This window comes from Anguilla anguilla, chromosome 8, assembly GCF_013347855.1.
Source record: "Anguilla anguilla isolate fAngAng1 chromosome 8, fAngAng1.pri, whole genome shotgun sequence".
Lineage (NCBI taxonomy): Eukaryota > Metazoa > Chordata > Actinopteri > Anguilliformes > Anguillidae > Anguilla > Anguilla anguilla.
Window position 1 is genome coordinate 1931447 of NC_049208.1, and position 21550 is coordinate 1952996.

General features: G+C 44.5%; 1 protein-coding gene across 1 annotated transcript in view; it reads right to left on the reverse strand.

Annotated features, from left to right (window-relative positions):
* Positions 1–21550, reverse strand: part of LOC118233668 (receptor-type tyrosine-protein phosphatase N2-like) — a 134130-nt gene that overhangs the window by 108419 nt on the left and 4161 nt on the right. The window contains exons 2-3 of the mRNA XM_035429491.1: positions 13383–13433; positions 2204–2317 (exon numbers count right to left, since the gene is read on the reverse strand). Of these exons, the coding sequence (XP_035285382.1) occupies positions 2204–2317; positions 13383–13433 (165 nt within the window). The remainder of the gene's footprint in view (positions 1–2203; positions 2318–13382; positions 13434–21550) is intronic.

The window sequence follows — 21550 nt, forward strand, 5'->3', positions numbered from 1 at the left end:
TTCCGATAACGCTGAAGTCGAGTGTGTGTGTGTGTGTGTGTGTGTGTGTGCTTGCGTGTGTGTGTGTGTGTGTGTGTGTGTGTGTGTGCTTGCGTGTGTGTGTGTGTGTGTGTTTACATGTTTCACTGTGTGTAGGTGTAGGTGTGTGTCTACATTTCCATGTGCAAGTACAAAGACCCAATAAGTCACGGCTTGGGTTCCCACGACCACCAGGGCCCCCCCTATTTAGTCCAAAATACAGTATACATTACAGTATTTAGGGCCAGTGGTCCCCAACACTGTTCATGGAGATCTACCGTCCTGTAGGTTTTCTGTTTCAAACCTAATTTGGCACACCTGGCTCTTGTGATTAGCAGCTCAGAGAGACCTCTAGTTGTTGAACGCCGGTTGCTCTGTTAGGGTCCGAGTGAAAACCTAGAAGCAAAATATTCAGTGTGATTGAGCACTCGGAGTACTTTTTAACTGTAAACGACTAACTTTGGTCCTCACTGGATTCATGTAAACTTACCTGGTTTAACACTGAGAACTTGCACAGATCGTTCCGTCATTAAAGGCACCATAGTAACGCACATACTAACGCTGGCTATGCTGTCATCCAATTGGAACAGGTTCCTCCAAATAACAATTGGACGATCCGTTTTCGCGCGCAGTGCCGCACTGAATATTGGTATGTAGGTACACGCTTGACTCCAGCGGAGGCCTATTATGAGCTTTTTCGGTTTTTCCTCGGTTTACGTGCCGTCTGTATACAAATCTCCAACCGGTTACTCAACCATTTCAGAACTCTCCATCACAGATAAGGCGGGAAAAAAATGAGTGGAAATCTAAAGGCGACGCAGAGAAGACGCTTCAAGAGAAAGGCGCACACCGCGATTGCAAGCTGTGATTAACAGAGACGTATTCGGCGGCATAATTATCCAGGATGCTGTCCTTAATGTGACATTTTAACTGCAGCTGTCTGCGTCTCGCGCTCGACAGGCGTCGCGTTGACAGCGCGGCGACAGACAACGCAATCTTGCCAATGGGAGACATGGATACGCGCGGAAACAGGAGGAAACATCAGTACTTTGTCAGCTCTTATTGATCGAATGGCATTCGCAATGGCCAAAGGAGCCTGTAAATTGTGTTTACGTCGCATAAGCGGTGATTTAGCTTCAAGATGGAGGATAACAAACAAATCAATAGCCGCGATATTGTACCGCACCGTTGAGATTAGGCGCTCGCCAGTGTGCTCTGGCGCAAACACAGAAATTAGATATTAGAACTGTAGTGCTTGCAAGAGAAAAGCTGTGGTTACAGATAATTAAAAGAGTACACTCCAGATATAATTATTCAAATATAAATTCTATAAAATAAGACAACTGTAGTCTAAGCATTAATATTTAGAGTAGTGTAAACAATTTATGAACATCCTCTTGCATTCATTACATTTCACACAGAATTTTTGAGAGACTGAAAATAAAACGCTCGCTTTGGCTTAAGATCACACGTTAATTACCACAGAGATCACATCCCAGCTAAGTCTGTTCATTTTGCACGGTTCATCGCAGTTCTTGTCGACGCCTGTTGGAAAAGATCACGTTCCTTTGCATCAAATTAAAAGCAATGTGCTCGTTTTCAGATGAAAAGGTATTTGCCGCCCCCTGCTGTTGGCCTATGAGAACTACAGCACCATTAACAGCAGGCCTGTAGCCATCACCCTCTCATGGCGGTTAAAAAAGATTCGCACTTCAAAAGCTCTCTGAGAGGATCATATCGGTTTCTGGTTTCATGTCGACTTCTGTTCTTAATTATCTGATTAGCCAAATCATTAACGTGAATCTGAAATTTTTGCTATATTTATTTACACGTGAAATCTGTTCTTGTGTTGTTACATAAAACGTTTTATTTTGATCTAATCTATGAGTGCACTGGCACACAGCGAATTAGCTACACCAGTTTTCCAAACCGCAATTTCAGTGACGATCTTTGGCCTTTTCCGGATGCTATGACAGGCGAAGACACGTATATTTGGAACATATTTGGAAGGTTTCGATTCATTTAAAAGTGTCATGAGTTTCCATTAAAATTTGTGAATTTATTTACTTATATTTTCCCTCGGTAGTAATGAGGAGCTTTATAAGGCATATTGCACGTGCTACTTCATATCCGTTAGGGTTCACTAAATGAGTCCGTCTCTGCGGTTCTGCCGTAAATCACTGACCTCTGTGCGACAGCTTCTGGAGCAGGGTCCGCAGCCTCAGCAGGGCGGAAGGGGGCACGTCGTAGGTGTACACCTCGGTCACGGGGACATTCTGACACCTGCCGAACACTCCGTCTGCAAGAGGAAGAGCGAACATGTTACGGCTCACTTTTCATTAAAGGCATTCAGAAGTGACTTACACAACTTCATCATTTTTACAGTATTAGTAAGCATTTAGACAGTAAATTAGTATCCATTTACACATCTGATATACACTGAATCAATGCAGCACCTTTGAGCACCTTGCTCAAAGGGTACAATGGCAGCGTCCTACCTGGGAATCAAACCCGCAACCTCTTGGTTACAAGCACAAGTTCAGCTTCGCCATATAACATACTAGGACTGAGATACTAGCTTGGCACCGATTGTGGAATTATCCATCACAGCTAAGATCTTGAATGCTGAAACCAGTTTATTTAACTGATTTATTTTATAATTGTGTTTAACTGTTCAGTTACATTTAATCATTCAGACCCCGCCCCCTCCCCCTGGAAAGAAAGGTGTCGATGGGGGTGGGGGGCAGGGATTCCAGAAACAGCTTACACAAGAGGCAGACATACGTGGTGAATTTTACACATGTAAAGAAAACCAGTTCACTGGATTGAGGTGACGGCATAAGGCTTTTTGCCTGGGAATAAAGTTCCGTATACAGCAAATATTTATAATGGCCTAATTACCGTAGCGACGCTTTACCTGAATCTGCTCACAGGGTGAGTTTGGTTTCCCCGAGCGCGCAGGTTTCGAGATTAATGCCTTTTTCTCCCCGTGACACAGTGAGGTGCGGAAGCGGGGAATGACTCATCGTTTTGAGCTCCGGGGACAGAGGGGGTCCATTATTCAGCCGTTCTGTGTGGTCCAAACGCGCCAGCTCCTCACGAGCCAAGACGCCTCGCCCGCGGACTAATGGCTGACATTCTGGGCGGTATTATATCGGGGAAGATAAGCGCCGGGCAATCAATGAAAAGATGCTATCAGCCCCGATCAAAGGGCCCGAAGCTCCCCGCGGCAACCGTTGCTAGGTGACGCTGGAAAAAGCTTTGATCATCTTCGCATTTCAGCGGCTATCTGACAGGAAATGGAAACAGTGTTCCACTCAGGGTCAGTGCAGGGTGAAAACAAAATGCTGTCTTCTGCAGCTGTGTGGGAATTACCCAGAATCCTCTTCGGTACCTATTTCCTTTCTCTCATCGGGTGCCTGTGGACAATGAAACTGTTACAATGGGGAAGATGCTGAAGATGAGGATTAACCCTTTGAAGGGTTCAGTGTTCTAGAACTCTGTTCCTTTCAGTTACCAGCAGTGATCGTGACATCAACATTAGAATGTTCAGTTAAGAACATTCTAATCACACATTTGTGATCTTACACCTTAAAAGATTACAAGGAAGGTGATGACGATGATAAGGACGATAACAATGTTAATGATGATGATGATGATCCTCATGTTGATGAAATGATTCTGCCAATACCATGAGGGTGATGAAGATGCTTATGCACATTTAAGATTGGTCTCCCTTAACGGTGCTGATGACAATGCTAATAGTGATGACGATGGTCATGATGATGTTGATGAAAGAAAAGATGATATGTTCTCCTTCCCCTTTGAGGGAACATCATTCATACTCTGCTTCCACCTGTCCCTCAGCTTTGAGTGATGTTACCACTGACAATAAACCACCCACAGATTCACACACAGTTATCCAGAGATTGCATTTTTATATTCTCTCCACGCATACAGCTGAATATTTACTGAAGCATTTCAAGGTTGAGTGTCCTGCTATAGGGTAGCCCCACCTGCCCCACCTGGGAATCAAAGCTGCAACCTCTGACTTACAAGCCCCATACTTTTACATCGCTGTCAATTACAGAATCTTAAGAACAGACTGTGATGTCAAAATAATGATATTTGGATTTGTCTCTGTAACTTGGGTCAGTCTAAACTGACGTTCCTCCATCTGCAAAGAAAATACAGTTACCATAATTGCTTTTATTTTATTCATTTATTGAGATAATATTGAGATAATATTGATTTCATTGTCTACGATCATGAAAATGCACTTTTTGTACGTCGCTTTGGATAAAAGCGTCTGCCAAATGAATGTAATGTAATGTAAAGATCATATTAATATCAACATTCCAATATTGAGAGGACTTTCAAGAAGTCTGCCACACTGTCTTAGAAGCCCAGTAAAGATGTAGTCAATGAGCTGGCAAGGTGAAACCAGGAGCCGCTTAGATTGCCGATGAGTGACTGGGCAGTCTTACCGCTCGTAAAATATCTATTTTTAGACACCGCATTTCGTGATCAAACGCAGCCCCCGTTCATGAGACGGTTTGGGGGGCAGCCAGCAGGTCATTACCATTACCTACAGGCTTGTGACAGCTGCATAATACCGAAGGAAACGGGGAGACGGAAAGCGAGAGCGCCAAATAAAAAAATCTCTACATTGTCAATATTTGAGCAGTGGGCTGCACCTCTCACCCACACTCCAAACACCTTTTCGTTAAGCTTGCCCTTTCGAGTTGTCATACGTGAGTCATGCACGCTGCCCTGATTCTCCAAATCCAGCTTCGGTTTAATTTATTTCAGCTGCTCCGGTCGTGGCGATTTAAACTCCTCCTCCGCACTGATCTATTTCCGCAGATCATGACACATGAGGAAGTAGAGGCCCCTTAAATATGAATATTTATACTGGAATGTCATCTTTACTGCAATCATAAGCGCTGCTGAGAGAGGCAGTCTGACGTGTGATCGCAGAACTGCGTCAGATGCCTGCGTTTCACAGTACTCTCTCTTATGATTATTTTAATTGATAAACTTATTTTATTTGTTATTATTATTATTATTATTATTATTATTATTATTATTATTATTATTAATAATAATTTATTTTACGCTTTCTTTTAGGCTTTAGGCTTTGTCTGATAAGGTCATATAAAACTGAAGATTATTATTATTATTATTATTAGTAGTAGTAGTAGTAGTAGCAGCAATAGTAGTAACAGTAGTAGCAGTAGTATTTTTTTTTTTTTTAATCTAAATTATTGGTTCATCTATTTTGTTACAGTAAGTCAAATCGTTTCCCTTGATTTATTAACCGACAGTGAGTGATGACGAATCTAATAAAGCACGTTCCCGCGAGTGTTTACTGGAAAACAAACGGAACAGCACGTTCCCGGCGGTCTGCTGGCACGCCAGAAGATTGCAGAACAACTGCTGATCGCTGAATTCTGTCGGGGGTATGGCCCAGTGCCATGTCTAAGCCAGCCGCGGGCACGACGTTTTGGTCCGGCAGACGTCATTACCTTCGGCGAAGCCGGGGGGGGGGGGGGTGGACGCATCGCTCCGCGCCAAACCAGACGTGACAGGGGGCACGAGAAGCTCCGCGCGCGCGCTTCTGCTCCGCTCCGAAAATAATTAAACCGCCCTCGCCAGACGAGCGTTACAAATCCGAAAATACTAATTTGCATAAACGAAGCGTCTATCTGACTTCGGGGGATGAAGATAATCAGCCGCGAGTCTTTTCAGAGCCTGGAAACCGGCGCGTGGAATGCTATTGTTCTAGGAAATTACTGACTATTGATCCATTCATGAAGCTATTGTTAGAGCGGGGCTCGGCGGAGCGCGAGGAGCTCGTTCTCTGCCTACTCCCACCAGCTGCTCTATCATATCAACTTCATTCTCAGTTATTATGCTATATTGTATTGTCTTGTGTGTGCGTGCGTGCGGGGGGGTGGGGGGTAGACAATAAAATGCCAGCCTGCTTTCTGCACGACTGCAAACGAATGCTTTTTTAAAGCTATAATTGTGAAGGCCAGTTTCAGTCTAAACAGACAGTAGAGAACAACAATGGAGTCCAAGCTATATTATTACATTACGTTACAGGCATTTAGCAGACGCTCTTACGCAGAGCGACTTACACAACTTTTTACATAGCATTTTTACATTGTATCCATTTATACAGCTGGATATATACTGAAGCAATTTCGGTTAAGTACCTTGCCCAAGGGTACAACGGCAGCGTCCTAACCGGGAATCGAACCTGCGACCTTTCGGTTACAAGTCCAGTTCCTTACCCACTGTGCTACACTCCGTCCTTATATGATATAAATTCATCTACATTCAGCAGACTCACAGACTGTGGGACTTACACAGATTACATTTTTAAACATTCAGTCCAGTTTTACAGCCGGATACATTGGCTGAAGCCACTGAGGTTAAGAACCTCGCTCAGGCGTACAATGGCAGTGCCCCACCTAGTACAGTATGCGAGCTTGCAACCTCTGAATTATTAGCCCACTTCTCTAAATGCTTACTACACAACTGGCATCCTGCTCAGAAGCCATTTTAACGCACACCGGTGCAGAGGGAGGAAGAGATGCCCGTGAAGTGGAGGGAATATCACTGAGCTCAGAGCTGATTGAGGTGGGAGGTTAGACCCTCTGTCCTCATCCTTAAAATACCCATTTAACCCTTTAAGGCAAGGGTGTCAAACTCCGGTCCTGGAGGGCCGCAGTGTCTGCACTGTCTTTCAGTGCATTCCAGCTCAAGTGATTCATTTGATTCATTGATTGGCTAGAGAGTCCACACACTGTGTTCTCAATGCCCTCACTGGCTGCTGATTGAAGGGAAACCACAAATACGTACAGACACTGGAGATTGACACTCATGCCTCACCTGGGCTCATGCCACACCTGGGCTCATGCCACACCTGGGCTCATGCCTCACCTGAGCTCATGCCACACCTGGGCTCATGCCAAACCTGCGCTCATGCCACACCTGGGCTCAGGTCTGTGCAGTGCACTTAATACCCAGCCACCTTAAATAAAGGCCCCCTGTCACAATTCTAAGGCTTCTCTGCTTTTTTTTTGTTGTTGTTGTTGGGGGAAGCAGGGGTGTACAACAGCACAAAGGAGAAAACTAATTCTGCAGAGCAGATAAACTTTTCTGAAAAAGCTGTTTTCTACACCCTAGGAACAGAGAAATCATTTTCATAAAATAAATTACAGGAAGGGAGAACAATCAGATTAATAAACAGACTTATCACGGAAGCGAAAAACATGTTAAAATATTTTTGCGGGCAAGTCCACACTCATTGGCCATCGCCTGTGGTAAATTCACACCTATCAGCACGGGGCACAGCGGCACAGACTCGTAAGATGCAGGGAGCCGCCAGCTGCCAGTCCAATCCGCTGTGTCGTCTTTCGGTTACCGTGGCAACCGGCTGTTTTCCCCCCCTTTCCTCCAAGCATGGCTCCACAGAACATTGGAGCAGTGTGGTCCTAATCGCATCTGTTTGTTTATGCTCAACATAACCGCCCAATTACAGCTCCAAATCTGAAGAGCTTCTCTGTACATACGGGAGGGGGGGGGGGGGGGGGGGCATGCTGGCCCCTGTTAAATCCAATCATACCTTAAAATATGTAACCAAAATAGAATTTTTAAAGAGCTGTGAAAACACAATGCTTTTATGTGTGAGCGTGAGGCTGCACCTCGTTATGACAGGACGATACAAAAACAAATAATTAAGCAGCATAATAGTATAATATAAATAAGGACTCCTCCTTAGCAGAACCATGTGGAATGTGGAAATAAAATTTTTAATTGGGGACATGTTTACACGTCGTATCTTCAATCTGATTGTTTATCGCACCACGTTCCCCCATCCATCCGGTAGCTCTGTCGGCTTAACTCGCATCGCCAGCTATCCCAGCATGCCTTGCAGAAGCTAAGAATCGGACGGAGGCGATCGCAAAGTCACTTCTCGTCGGAGGGTGTGTGGCTGTACCCTAGCAACGGCAGCCAGCTGGCGTTCTCCCGGGGGCCGTGTGCTGTAACTGCACTCACTTGCCGCGGACTAAAACCTGCGCTTTATACGTGGGCGCCACCGAGAATCACAACTGTCCATCTTCATTCGCTCAAACCGAAAAAAAAAAACATTCCATAACACGTACGTAAAAAACTGAAGGTAGCATTTAACCAAGAAACCTGTAAGACCCAATGCATGTATACTGCACTCAATATCAGATTAATTTCACACTTCTGCATTGTTTTATAACAGGGATCTCACACACCAAGTCCTGAAGGGCCAATCTAGGCCTTGAAATCTTTAGCCTTTGAATCTATAGACAATCTAGTCCTTTGCTGACCTGGATCTCAGATCAGCGTTCTAAAAACTATCAGCAAAGTGCGGGCTGAAATTTTGTGAATGAGAGGTGTTCCGTGTAAACTCTGTGGAGGCTTTTCTTTCCCCTTTGATCCCTCTAGGTGGTAATCCTGGGGCCTAAAGCAGCCAGCAGTAAAATTTCTAGTAACTTAGTAACAAAATAAAATGTTTCACGGGCACCTGCCCTCATTGTTATTGGCTAAAAATTTTAAAAACTTGACTTGCGCGAGGCGTTTTGAATCCGAGCCTTGTAGTTTTACAGGACAGCCGCTGAAGCTCTTAATGCAGCCTCTTTAGAGTTCTGACCACATTATTTACATTAAATGTGTTCATGGCAACAGTGAAGACACTTAAGACAGTTATTATTGCCATGGCGATTCACAGGGTTTCAGTTAACCACTGCTACAGCGTTTCCATTTCACTCGAGAGCACTAAGTGTGCGTGTGTTTTTTTTGACAGCATTTGAGGCAGGAGGCCAGGGCTGAGTTAAGTGTTCACCCAGAGAGCTATGAGGCAAATCAGTGTTCAGTAAGTGCTCAGTATTCACACAGAGAGCTACTGTATGAGGCAAATCAATGTTCAGTAAGTGTTCAGTATTCACACAGAGAGTTATGAGGTAAATCAATGTTCAGCAAGTGTTCAGTATTCACACACAGAGCTGTGAGGCAAATCAATGTTCAGCAAGTGCTCAGTATTCACACAGAGAGCTATGAGGAGTAAGTGCTCAGTATTCACACAGAGAGCTGTGAGGAGTAAGTGCTCAGTATTCACACAGAGAGCTATGAGAAGTGCTCAGTATTCACACAGAGAGCTATGAGGAGTAAGTGCTCAGTATTCACACAGAGAGTTATGAGGAGTAAGTGCTCAGTATTCACACAGAGAGCTATGAGGAGTAAGTGCTCAGTATTCACACAGAGAGCTATGAGGAGTAAGTGCTCAGTATTCACACAGAGAGCTATGAGGAGTAAGTGCTCAGTATTCACACAGAGAGCTATGAGAAGTGCTCAGTATTCACATAGAGAGCTATGAGGAGTAAGTGCTCAGTATTCACACAGAGAGTTATGAGGAATAAGTGCTCAGTATTCACACAGAGAGCTATGAGGAGTAAGTGCTCAGTATTCACACAGAGAGCTATGAGGAGTAAGTGCTCAGTATTCACACAGAGAGCTATGAGGAGTAAGTGCTCAGTATTCACACAGAGAGCTATGAGGAGTAAGTGCTCAGTATTCACACAGAGAGCTATGAGCAGTAAGTGCTCAGTATTCACACAGAGAGCTATGAGGAGTATGAATGTAATGTAATGAGTAAGTGCTCAGTATTCACACAGAGAGCTATGAGGAGTAAGTGCTCAGTATTCACACAGAGAGCTATGAGGAGTAAGTGTTCAGTATTCACACAGAGAGCTGTGAGGTAAATCAAGGTAGAGGAGGAGACTGATTAACCGCGGTTGCAGGAACATCGTGGCTAACAGAAACACCAGACCACGCCGCACGTTCCAAAGAAGCAGTTAGCGGCACTCAGCGAAAAGCCGCTGAGGCCTGTGGGCTCACGTTTGGCGAGTGTGACAGAGGCTCTACAGTGACCATAGCAACCACCAGTGTATCTACAGTGACCATAGCAACCACCAGTGTATCTACAGTGACCACAGCAACCACCAGTGTATCTACAGTGACCATAGCAACCACCAGTGTATCCAGTAGGCTGCGAGTGACATATTTAAGAGGCCGGTGTCACACCGTTCCCAATTACCCCATCAGCAGCCATAGCAACGGCACCCTGCAGCCGGATATCAACAGCAGCCCCCTTTACATTTACAAACCCGGTCCGTACTCAGGCGATCTCAGCCTTACCCGGCGACAGAACCTTCCAGAAGCCAATCTTCCCTGAGCTGCCCTCAGGAAGACCATCTGCTTCGATATTTAAACCAGGGAAACCTGAGAGTGCAAAGTCAGTCTATTTACTTGAGCTAAATGTACCCAAAGCACTCAACCAGAAGAGCTTCAGTTATTCATGGTAAAGTGGCTGAATTGGCAAAAAATACACAGAGAAGTTGGTTTCTATTCTCTCTTTTGGTCGAAAGACTGAGAGAAAGGAAAGTGGTGTAATGCCTATAACCCAGCAGGGGATCCAGTGAAACATTCAAACATTAAATTACATTTATTAATTCGATTTTAATTTTACTGAATAGTTTGACAGGATCAATGCACACATGATAAAATAAAATAAAACAAAAAATTTGGGACCAAATGTTATCCGTGAAGAGTTTAAATAACACTGTTAGAGTTTAATTAACACTGGACAATTTACTGTGTATTAATAGCATTTCTGTAAATGTGCCAGACCAGGCCAGGGAGGCTCATTTTCACCTGTAAACCCTGGGCTGCGTGTCTTTGGACTGTGGGAGGAAACCGGAGTATCTGGAGGACACGGACACGGACCCCGAAGGACCATACAAACCTTCACATCCATGAACTGTGATCATGCAGGCATGACTAATCTATCTCCGAGGTGTGCTGCCGCCATGGATGCAAACCAGTGTATTAAATCCTCCATTTTAATCCCTGTTGGATATCTTCCTTTATTTCATTTTCAACATCACATTAAAACAGTCTAAAATCACGAGAAAATAGAATTTAAAAATGATTCATTTAAGCCAGCTTGTTGCCAGTGGCAAGTCACCAAACATTCAATCAAAACGCTTAATGCTTTCTGAAACAGATTTAGCCGTCAGCTGCATTGTTCCAAATTGAATAGTCTCCTTAAGGCCGTGAGCTCGGTGGTTGTTTTGATGACCGTATTAGTTAACAGCATTTGCCCTGATTGGCTGATGTACATGCAAAACATTTGCTGAGTTTAATGAAGTGTACGTGCTCCCTGGCATGGAAAAGCAATGAGAAAGAAGGCTAATACAGAGGCAGTCATGTGTGTGCCCCCCCCCCCCCCCCAACTCATCACCTGCACACAAATCTGATGAGTGGAGCTGTTTTAACATTGAGACACAAACGCACGGGAACTGGCACAGGCACACGGACAACAAACACGACAGGCACAGCCTTTGGGATCAGAACTGCGTAAAATACAGGAACCATAAGAGTTGTGTAAGTCACTCTGGATGAGAGCGTCTGCTAAAAGCCTGTAATAATAATTATAATAATAATAATAATAAAGAAACCATACTGCACGAGGGGAAAGACAAGTTTTCATATTAATGCGGGGTCCAGCACTACTCCCTTCAGGTGAACTGCATCCTGGGAGTGTCTGACCTCCAACCCTACTTTCATCACAATTCACAGCAGCTGCCATTTCATTTCAATTCACATTTGAGAAGTAGGCCTGAAATGTGTATTGTCTTTGAAAATTCTCAGGGATCTGCAGGACTGTTCTCAGGCTTTTTTTGGCATCTGTACAGTTGAAGTATAAAGAAACGCGTCTGACCCAGATCTGAACCAGACGAGGCCCAGCCGCCGTCCTTATCGCTCAGCGCTCCACACCTGACACCACACAGTTAACAAACACAGGAGGGGTGCCTGCTGCCGCCTACGGCTGTGAAACAGGAGCAGAAACACAGGACTCCTTGCGTTTCGTTCCATTTGCAATGACAATGAAAAGTGCTTCTCGCACAAGATGTCAGCAAATGCTTTCCAGCAAAGATAAAACAAGCTCTCTGTCTCTCCTGTCGTTTTTCCTGATGGACTGAAGAAATCAGTTTGACAAACAAATTCTGCTTCTGATTTCTACCTCCCCCTCCCCCCCCCCCTACACACACACACACACACACACTTCCATACCTTAGAAAGAAATTCTGCAGACACAGAACAGGGGACTTATTCAGAATGGCATGACACCACCTACTCTTTCTACTCTGTGACTAGCAGGAGGCGCACTGACACTGTGGAGATGTAGAGCTGGACCTGGTGAAACATGGCGTAACTGAATAATACTTCCATTTCCTTCTCAGCCGTCATAAAGGGATCCCCCCCAGGTGCATGCTGGGCCGCTATTGACCCCAGGCATTACAAAACTGTTTGTCTCGTTGCTTAGCAACGTATAAATTCAATTATCTTGAGCAGCAGAAGGCATTCGGCTGAAGAAAAACAGCTAGAGGATACAGTAAACAGCTTCTGAAATGAGCCGTTCTGCCATTTTTTCTCCAATTCTTATTATTAAAAATTAATTATGCGTGAGAAGGCAAGGCATTTGCACACATGAATACACATTTTTGCAGGTGAATGCCATATTATGCCACTAACCTTTTCAAGTTAATTCGAGCTAAAATAATTTATAAAAAAACACAAGCGTAAGGAGCTGGGGCATTTTTAGTTCACGTGTAAATACTTCACACTTTTCGGAAACTGTTTGGCAACAGAAAACATTCCAACAACCTTCTTTAAGCCCTGAGTCATGTGTGCCATACAGGTGTGCCCTGTGCCCTGTGCCCTGTGCCAGCACATACCCTCTTCAGCCTCCCTGAAGGTCAGCTTTCAATTTAGGCATAAAGCAGCAGCTAACTGAAAGAAAACCACTGCACCTACAGACACTGCCCCCTGCAGGACTGGAGACTAATCTCAGGTGTCAGCCGCCTTTGATCTCACCGTCCCACCTTGTCGACCAAACAGATTTTTCTCTCAAATTCATGTCCTTTGCTTTCTCTCTGTGTTTATGGGACTGGACTCTGTCTGATTGCCTAACACCACCGACGTTTCTCCATTTAAACCCTGCTCAAACCCCCCCCCCCCCCCCCCCCCGATAAACGTATAAGAATCTTCACTAAGGAGCAGAATGTACCAATATTCACTTTAGTATTTGATTTCTTGGGAAATCACTGCAATACTCTTCTAAATCTGGCCCTTATTAGTCCAGCATGAAAGAGTATAATCCAAATCTTAACGGTAATGTTTTTTAGACAAAGAAAAGAAGAACATTTGACACACAGTTTATGTCCAGTATTTTGCCCACAGATTAAAGCAGAGCTTACCATTGGAGCAGACCTCATACGGGGAGCACAGCTCAGCCTCAAACAAGCAGCCTGTAAGAGGAAAAAATAAAAAACAAAAAGTTAGGAAAATGCAGAACTTGCTACACAAAATTAATAGTAACAAATGTGCATGATAGAAATAGACTGGAGAACCATCATAACTTTATTTTTTTATTGCACTGCCATGGCCTTAAAAAGTTCCTTTTATGCAGAATTTGGAGGATTTCAGTACGGCTACAGAGGGAAAAACAGGGGCCTTCCGCCTTGTCTACAGCTACCGGCTTTGAGCTGGGCTGGGATTAGCAGCGCTAGCTAACAGACTTTGCTCAGGCAAGGACAGATTTGAGCGACGTGACACAGAGATTGCCCCTGTACCCCTGGAGAGGGAGATAAGAGAGCGCAGGGGCATTAGAGCGGTAAACTGCCCCCGGCCTGGAAGGTCCAGAACAGCCTTGGAAAGGGGCGGGGGGGGTGTGGGGCGGGGTACCACAGTTTCTGCAGGTTCACTCAGAGACAGCTTTAGCGGAGACTGGTCAGGTGTTAGCATTAGCCTCATAGAAATTAATGGCAGCGACAATTGCATCGAAGTATCTCCGTCTCGCCTCACTAGATACTGAGCCCAAGTTTCTGCATCTTTCCTGCGGAACGTTCCGGCACTGTGTCACAATACAGAATGTCCATCATCACCGCATTCCGCTTGGACACGCCCCCCTCTCATAAATATTAATGAGGCTGGTCAAAATGGAGTGTTTTCACTGAGGACGGCCGAGGGAGATGTTAGGAGCGCTGAGCTCGTTATCCGGCAGGTCCGTGGAACCCGCGGTGACCCAAAACCACCCCCCGATTATCCGTTTCCATAGCAACACAGCCTCTTCGCCTTAAGGGCCACGATTTTTGTAAAATGATGCAGCAAAAAGTACGGGACCCTGTTCCCACTGTTCACATGGTAGAAGATTAATGATGTCATCAAAGTTAGCGGGGTAATAATGAGGAGGGAAAAAAAAAAACGCACAATCTGTTGGTACAGATAACATCGTTAAAAAAATTCAGGGCTTGAGCATCAACACCTAATCTTGCTCAGTAAGCTGTGGAACATTTTTACCTCATGAAAAATAGTACTGCAGGCTGTACCATATGCCGTTTTGTTGTACTAATTATATAGATCAGTGCTGGTTTTCAAATGATAATGATGTGGCAAACTAAGAACCCAATAAATCAGAAAACACAGTAAAATAAAGGCAAAACATAGGCCTGCAGTCAAACAAAGATTGTCTTTGTAAATAAATACATGCACTAATTTTTGTCTTCATAGACTATGTATCTCTTATCACAAAACCTCACAGGCCAAACTGTGTATGAAGGAAAACGTGTGACATTTATTTTTATACAGCCTATTTTAATTTCAACATGAAATTTCGACTGTTGATTGAGTTCAATGGTTAAGGTTGCAGGTTCAGTTCCAGGGCAGGCCACTGCAGTTGTATCCTTGAGAAAGGTACTTAAGCGGCTTCAGTATATATCCAGCTGTATTAATGGATAGCGTGTAAAAATAAATGCAGAAGCCATTCTGAAGTCCCTCAGGATAAGGGTGTCTGCTATATTCCTGTAATGAAATGTCCATGTGCGTGAGTGTATCTGCACATGTGTGTGTGTGTGTGTGTGTGTGTGTGTGTGTAAAGTCTATATATAAAGAAGCTGCAGCTTTAGCTGACAACTTAGACAACATGTTTATATTTTCATGAAATTATGTGCATGATTACGAGGCACAATGTCTCTGGTGCCACTCTGTCAATTTGCCACTCAAGACCGGTGGGAATCTCGCTCATTCCTGAAGGGTGGGAATCTCGCTCATTCCTGAAGGGTGGGAATCTCGCTCATTCCTGAACGGTGGGAATCTCGCTCATTCCTGACTGGCTGGAATCTCGCTCATTCCTGAAGGGTGGGAATCTCGCTCATTCCTGACTGGTGGGAATCTCGCTCATTCCTGAAGGGTGGGAATCTCGCTCATTCCTGACCGGTGGGAATCTCGCTCATTCCTGACCGGTGGGAATCTCGCTCATTCCTGAAGGGTGGGAATCTCGCTCATTCCTGACCGGTGGGAATCTCGCTCATTCCTGACCGGTGGGAATCTCGCTCATTCCTGACCGGTGGGAATCTCGCTCATTCCTGACCGGTGGGAATCTCGCTTATTCCTGACCAGTGGGAATCTCGCTCATTCCTGACCAGTGGGAATCTCGCTCATTCCTGACCAGTGGAAATCTCGCTCATTCCTGACCGGTGGGAATCTCGCTCATTCCTGACCGGTGGGAATCTCGCTCATTCCTGACCAGTGGAAATCTCGCTCATTCCTGACCAGTGGAAATCTCGCTCATTCCTGACCAGTGGGAATCTCGCTCATTCCTGACCAGTGGAAATCTCGCTCATTCCTGACCGGTGGGAATCTCGCTCATTCCTGACCGGTGGGAATCTCGCTCGTTCCTGAACAGTGGGAATCTCGCTCATTCCTGAACGGTGGGAACATCACACATTCCTGAAGGGTGGGAATCTCGCTCATTCCTGAACGGTGGGAACATCACACATTCCTGAAGGGTGGGAATGTGTGCGGCCATTTTGAGAGGGATTACCCATAACGCTGAAGAGTTTTCCTAGGACAGCCTAAAGAGGGTTATGGGGCAGTAACGCAGTGTATGGGTAAGGGAATTGGGCTGGTATCCGAAAGGCTGCAGGTTCGACCCTCCCCCCCCCCCAAAAAAATCCAAAGTTGTGCACGTCCCTCTGGATAAGAGCTTCTGCTAAATGGCAGCACTCTCCTGTACTGCAGGGAATCCGCAGCCCAGGTTACATAACCGCCTGGCCTCGGTGGGGAAGGCAAGCGGCTGTGTCTCAGCCCCGCCGATGTTCCTGCGGCACGGCCATGGAAATGTCACCGTGCCAGACTGGGGGGGGCGGGGGGGGGGGGGGGGGGGGGGGGGGGGGGGGACAAAACTGCCGGCAAAAACGGAGTTACCTTCTGCACCATTTCCCACAATCTTCCTGTTTACAGAATAAACGGCACACAGCGAACCCCTCAGACATCCTCTTTAAGAGGCTGGGATTGGCCCTACATTCAGTTCAGTTCGATTCCAAGCCCGGTTATAAGCAGCTAATATATGCATTTAGAACATAAGGACATAAGAAAAGTGACGACATGAAGAGGCCATTCAGCCCAGCCTGGCTCGTCAATCTAGCTATAACATTCTGTTATTATGTTCCGCTGTACTGCATTCTGGGATATTAAACTGGGATATTAAATCCTAAATCCTTGAAAAGTGAAATGTTCTCTCACTGCTCAGGAGTAATGAGCACTTAATGTCTGCGGTGCCAACAGGGTCGTCATCAAAGAGCGTAAACGGGTAAGCAGGTAAACAGGTAAGCAGGTAAACAGGTAAGCAGGTCAGCGGGTAAAACGATCAAAAGAGAGTAAACAGGTAAGCAGGTCAGCAGGTAAACAATCACAAGAGAGTAAACGGGTAAGCAGGTAAACAGGTAAAACAATCAGCAGGTAAAACAAACAAAAGAGAGTAAACGGGTAAGCAGGTAAACGGGTAAGCAGGTCAGCGGGTAAGCAGGTCAGCGGGTAAAACAATCAAAAGAGAGTAAACGGGTAAGCAGGTAAACAGGTAAGCAGGTCAGCAGGTAAAACAAACGCCGACGCAACAGGATTTTTCCCCCCATCCGTCTGTCCCCAGTACTCTTCTTCACGAGAAATCCCGAGAGAAAGCCATTTCTGCAATGTTCGGCTGCGTGCTTCTGTTATACGAGTGGCTAATAAAAGATTATATTTTCAATCTTTTAAAAAAAAAAAAAAAAAAAAAAAAAATGTGCCTCCTGCCAGTTTCTTTCATAAATCTTTACATGGTCTAAAAAGCGTCAGTCATGTGCCTGGTTGCCATGGGGAGGTTATGGGGATTTTTCCTGTCCTGATAGTACACTCCCTGCAAAGTAATGTGGCATGTTGCAGTACTCTATAATGAACATCACTAACGAAGGAAGATGATGATCAACCACACAAACATCCACTGAACTGCATTTTTTTCCCCCGATTTAAGTATATTTGTGAGTGAATCGCGGAGAGTTTCACCGCTTTATTTTATGTTCAGGACCTATTCCAAAGCTCTCAGCTACCTCGTCTAATCAGCTCAAACGTCTCTGATGAACGGATAATCACCACATTAGCATTCCATGGCTGAACACTTCAGGGCGATATGGTGCGCAACTGGGCAGAGCCAAAATCAACACGAGGGTGAAACTACAGAACCAGAAAAAAACGGATCCTGCTTTTAAAGAACAAAAACCCAGACAAGGAGAATAAATACTGCAATTGCACTTTATATGGTATGTTCTACAGATGGATTCATTAAAATAATGCCTTTATAACTAAGGAACAAACTGACAATGAACTAATAACCACTTGATGCCAAATAGATATTTAATGGAAAGATGATCATTTTGTTTGACCTAACAGAATCCTACAAGGCACTTACAATGACATTATAGTCTCATTAAATTACTGAATTTATCTACTAACTGGATTCTCTCTCCAGTTAGTAGATAAATAAGGTAAATAACCCAGCGGTAGTCACTTTTGAATAAACACTTTTTAAAAAGGCAGTTCTTGGCTATTTTTCAGGCATTTAGCAAACATTCCTATCCAGAGCAACACAGACAAGTACATGAGACATAGAGACATAGTCATAGAGCACATATGACACCAAGTTATCATGATCACAGTCAACAGCATTAGCCATTCAACCAACAAACAACAACATTCAGTGCCTCAGTATGTATAAGAGGGAGAACACTGATTATTGTTCAGCAGATTATTGCACTGCAGCAAGCAGCAAATGAGAGAGTACAGTACTCAACAAAGTGAGTGTTAATAATAAAGTCAATATCTCCGTCATTAAAGGACCTTTGTTTCGATGAGCAGACTCCCTTGAAATACATTTTCTACATCTTAAATAAAATAGCAATTAAAAAAGCAACAATTCTTTCCCCCTCTGTGTGTCAGCTATTCTCTCCAAACACATGCCCTCCTACGCCGTTTGTGTAACCAGTGTGAAACGGGTAAAATCAGCTGGTGGGCTGTTCTTAAACAGGTGCGTGTGGGGGATGGCGGGAGCTGAATTTGATCAACTTTTCCCGTATAATGCTGCTCTTATTGGGCGCTGATGTCGCGAGCGCAGCCACTAAAACATGTTTGCCAAAGGAAGTCAATTTTCCCAGGATGCCATCTGCCTGTTCGGGCTCCAGCGCCTGCTGTTCCCAGCCGCGACCGAGCTGAAGTACGCGGTAACCTTGGGCCAGCACGCAGCAGCGCGTGTCATAGTTATCAGCGCGCGCGGGCGCGTAATCTCTTCAGCCGAACAAAAAAAACATACAACCCGAAAGATACAGATCAGATGGAAACAGCCGCAGGTTTCTAAGACACCCAGACACCCACCGACTCTTGCAAAGAGCTATCAGACGGTCATTTTCGTTGCTCCCGTTTAATTTCCCCAGCTTGTCGGTTTCTAAGGAGTTTGTGACTAAGCGCGGTACAATATTTGATTAAGGCGATTCAAGCAAAAGCAGTTAAATTAATTGCATATCCGTCTTCATGGTTCTTAGATGTAACACATATCCTTTTTGCATAGCCTGGAGATATATTTTGTAATAAGCGACCGATTCCTCTTTAATAAACCATTAATAAACACACAAGACAAATAGACCAATCTGAATGCAATTTTTCCTCAGAATCTAACCGGCCTGCAGGCCAACGAGAGGCAAAATTCTGTGCACTTTACATGTTAAAATTAATTGAACAGTGGTCAGACTTCAGCGCACGATGAGTTTTTTTGTACTATATCATAACCGTATGCGCGTTTTGTAGCTACACTTTGCTCTGTTAGGTTGAATACCGCAGGTCATATTGAGTCGATACCTATTTTCTGCTTTCACGCGACACTCTCACAGGTGACGTGTCGCTGTCCATCATCCCTAACCACACCCCGAGGCAACCCAACGTCCAGCATTAATTAAAGATGCTAATACCTGTTACTATGGAAACGGCCAACAGAGACAGGCGATCTGACCTTCCCCGTCACTGTGGTTACGACTGATTTATTTGACTTTTTTTCCTTATCATTTCCTTTCATCAACACGTGCGCACACATGTTCCAGACAAAATTATGTTCATACGCACAAGTGCAGGTCAGCAAAACACACTCTTGGTTTTGAAAGAATGTGTTAAATATTTTAGGGGGGTTGCCATCTCTCTAAATCAGCTATTTGTTGAAATTAGGTTTTGGCGTTCACTATGACAATGAGCGATTCAAAATAAGAAGTGTTTGGCACTCAAAGATGAACAAAATTACTTTTTATATTTTTGATCACAGGCCAGCCAAGTTGTCCATACTTTTGCCTAATGGTCCCTTGTGCCAAAAATAATTTTTTGCTTAATTTCTAGCACATGTACCCGATAGTTTAAGGAAGAACACCCAGTAAATGTGTCCCTATTTAAGCCAGTGTTGGCCTCACTGGTGGTGGGCTAATGTTAGTTTCACTTGTTTGCACCCCATAGGCCCAACTGGAATCCTCCAACATTGGCCACCACCAGCAAAAACCCCACAAACACCATGCAAGATGGCCCTTGTGTGCAGTTTACAATTTCTTCAAAAGTTGAAGACAAAAAATCTCCAGCCAGTGTTGAAGTTACAGTGGGATTCTCAAACTCGGTCCCGTGTGCTTTTTTTGCTACTGCTACTAGTAATACCAAAATACCAAAACTACTGCTACTGCTATCCATCCATCCATCCATCCATCCATCCATTATCTATACCCGCTTATCCTGGTCAGGGTTCATCCATTATCTATACCTGCTTATCCTGGTCAGGGTCGTGGGGGGTGCTGGAGCCTATCCCAGCATGCAGTGGGCGAGAGGCAGGAACACACCCTCGACAGGCCGCCGCACACCATATACCCACCACTCACTCACACACTCATACCTACGGGCAATTTAGAATCTCCAATCAGCCTACCTGCATGTCTTTGGACTGTGGGAGGAAACCCGCACAGACACAGGGAGAACATGCATACTACACACAGAAAGGCCCCAAGCCGAGATTCGAACCCATGACCTTCTTGCTGTGAGACGACAGTGCTACCCATTGCACCACCGTGCCGCCGGCTAGTCTTTTGCAGAAACTTCTTGATCAAGTTGTGGAAAATATGCATCTTCTTACACTTTTTCAGAAATTGTTCTTACACTTTTTTTTTTTTTTTTTTACCCAGAAGTTTGTTAACGCAAACTCCCTGCTATGACTTTGAAATACACACTCTAATCACATGAAGCCATTTATACTCATCTGAGGCGACTGGCTCAGTTTGCATTGTGTAGGATTGTAGGATTAGAGACAAGAATTTGAACAACGGCTTAACTCCCTACTGTAATGATGCTATCATACAATCGAGTTGTTGTCGGTTACCATTTCCAAACATTGACCAATTACTGGAAGGACCCTAGCAGAAAGCTCTGAGTAGAACAGTACGTCTCCCTGCTGGTTCTGTGACTCACTGAGTGCAAATGGATGCTCACACCTTTGACGAGGAACATTTGGTCGGGGCCAGTTAGGGAACATTCAGAAATAGCAGATCACCAGAAGCCCACATATTACTAAACTAATCTCCACTCATGGGATGTGTTCACTGCATGAATAGGGTTAGCCACCAGTTTGAACCAGTACTTTAAAATATCAGCAGTATACCGTAGGTATTACACATTGGATTAGATATGCTGCAAGGCCATGCACTTCTTACCTTTTCTGTATATTAAAGGTCAAACAATGACCTTATAGGGCCCTTGGCCCCTGTAATACAGAGTATTATATATTTTTCATTTGCATGACAGAACAAATTTGCGCACTTGTCTCATGAAATAAAACGATGCGGTGGACTAAAATGTAAACTACTAGGCAAAGGAGGCCCACAAATTCTTAAAAAAAGCCACCAAGCTGCAAGGGTCGTGTAGAAACACACTGCTTGGTTTGTTACATGTTAAAGCTCAAAAGTGCATGCAAAAAGGAAAATACAATTCTGTTCCGTATTTGTACTTTTCACATTTTTTCCACTTGATAAAGGGAGCGGTATGT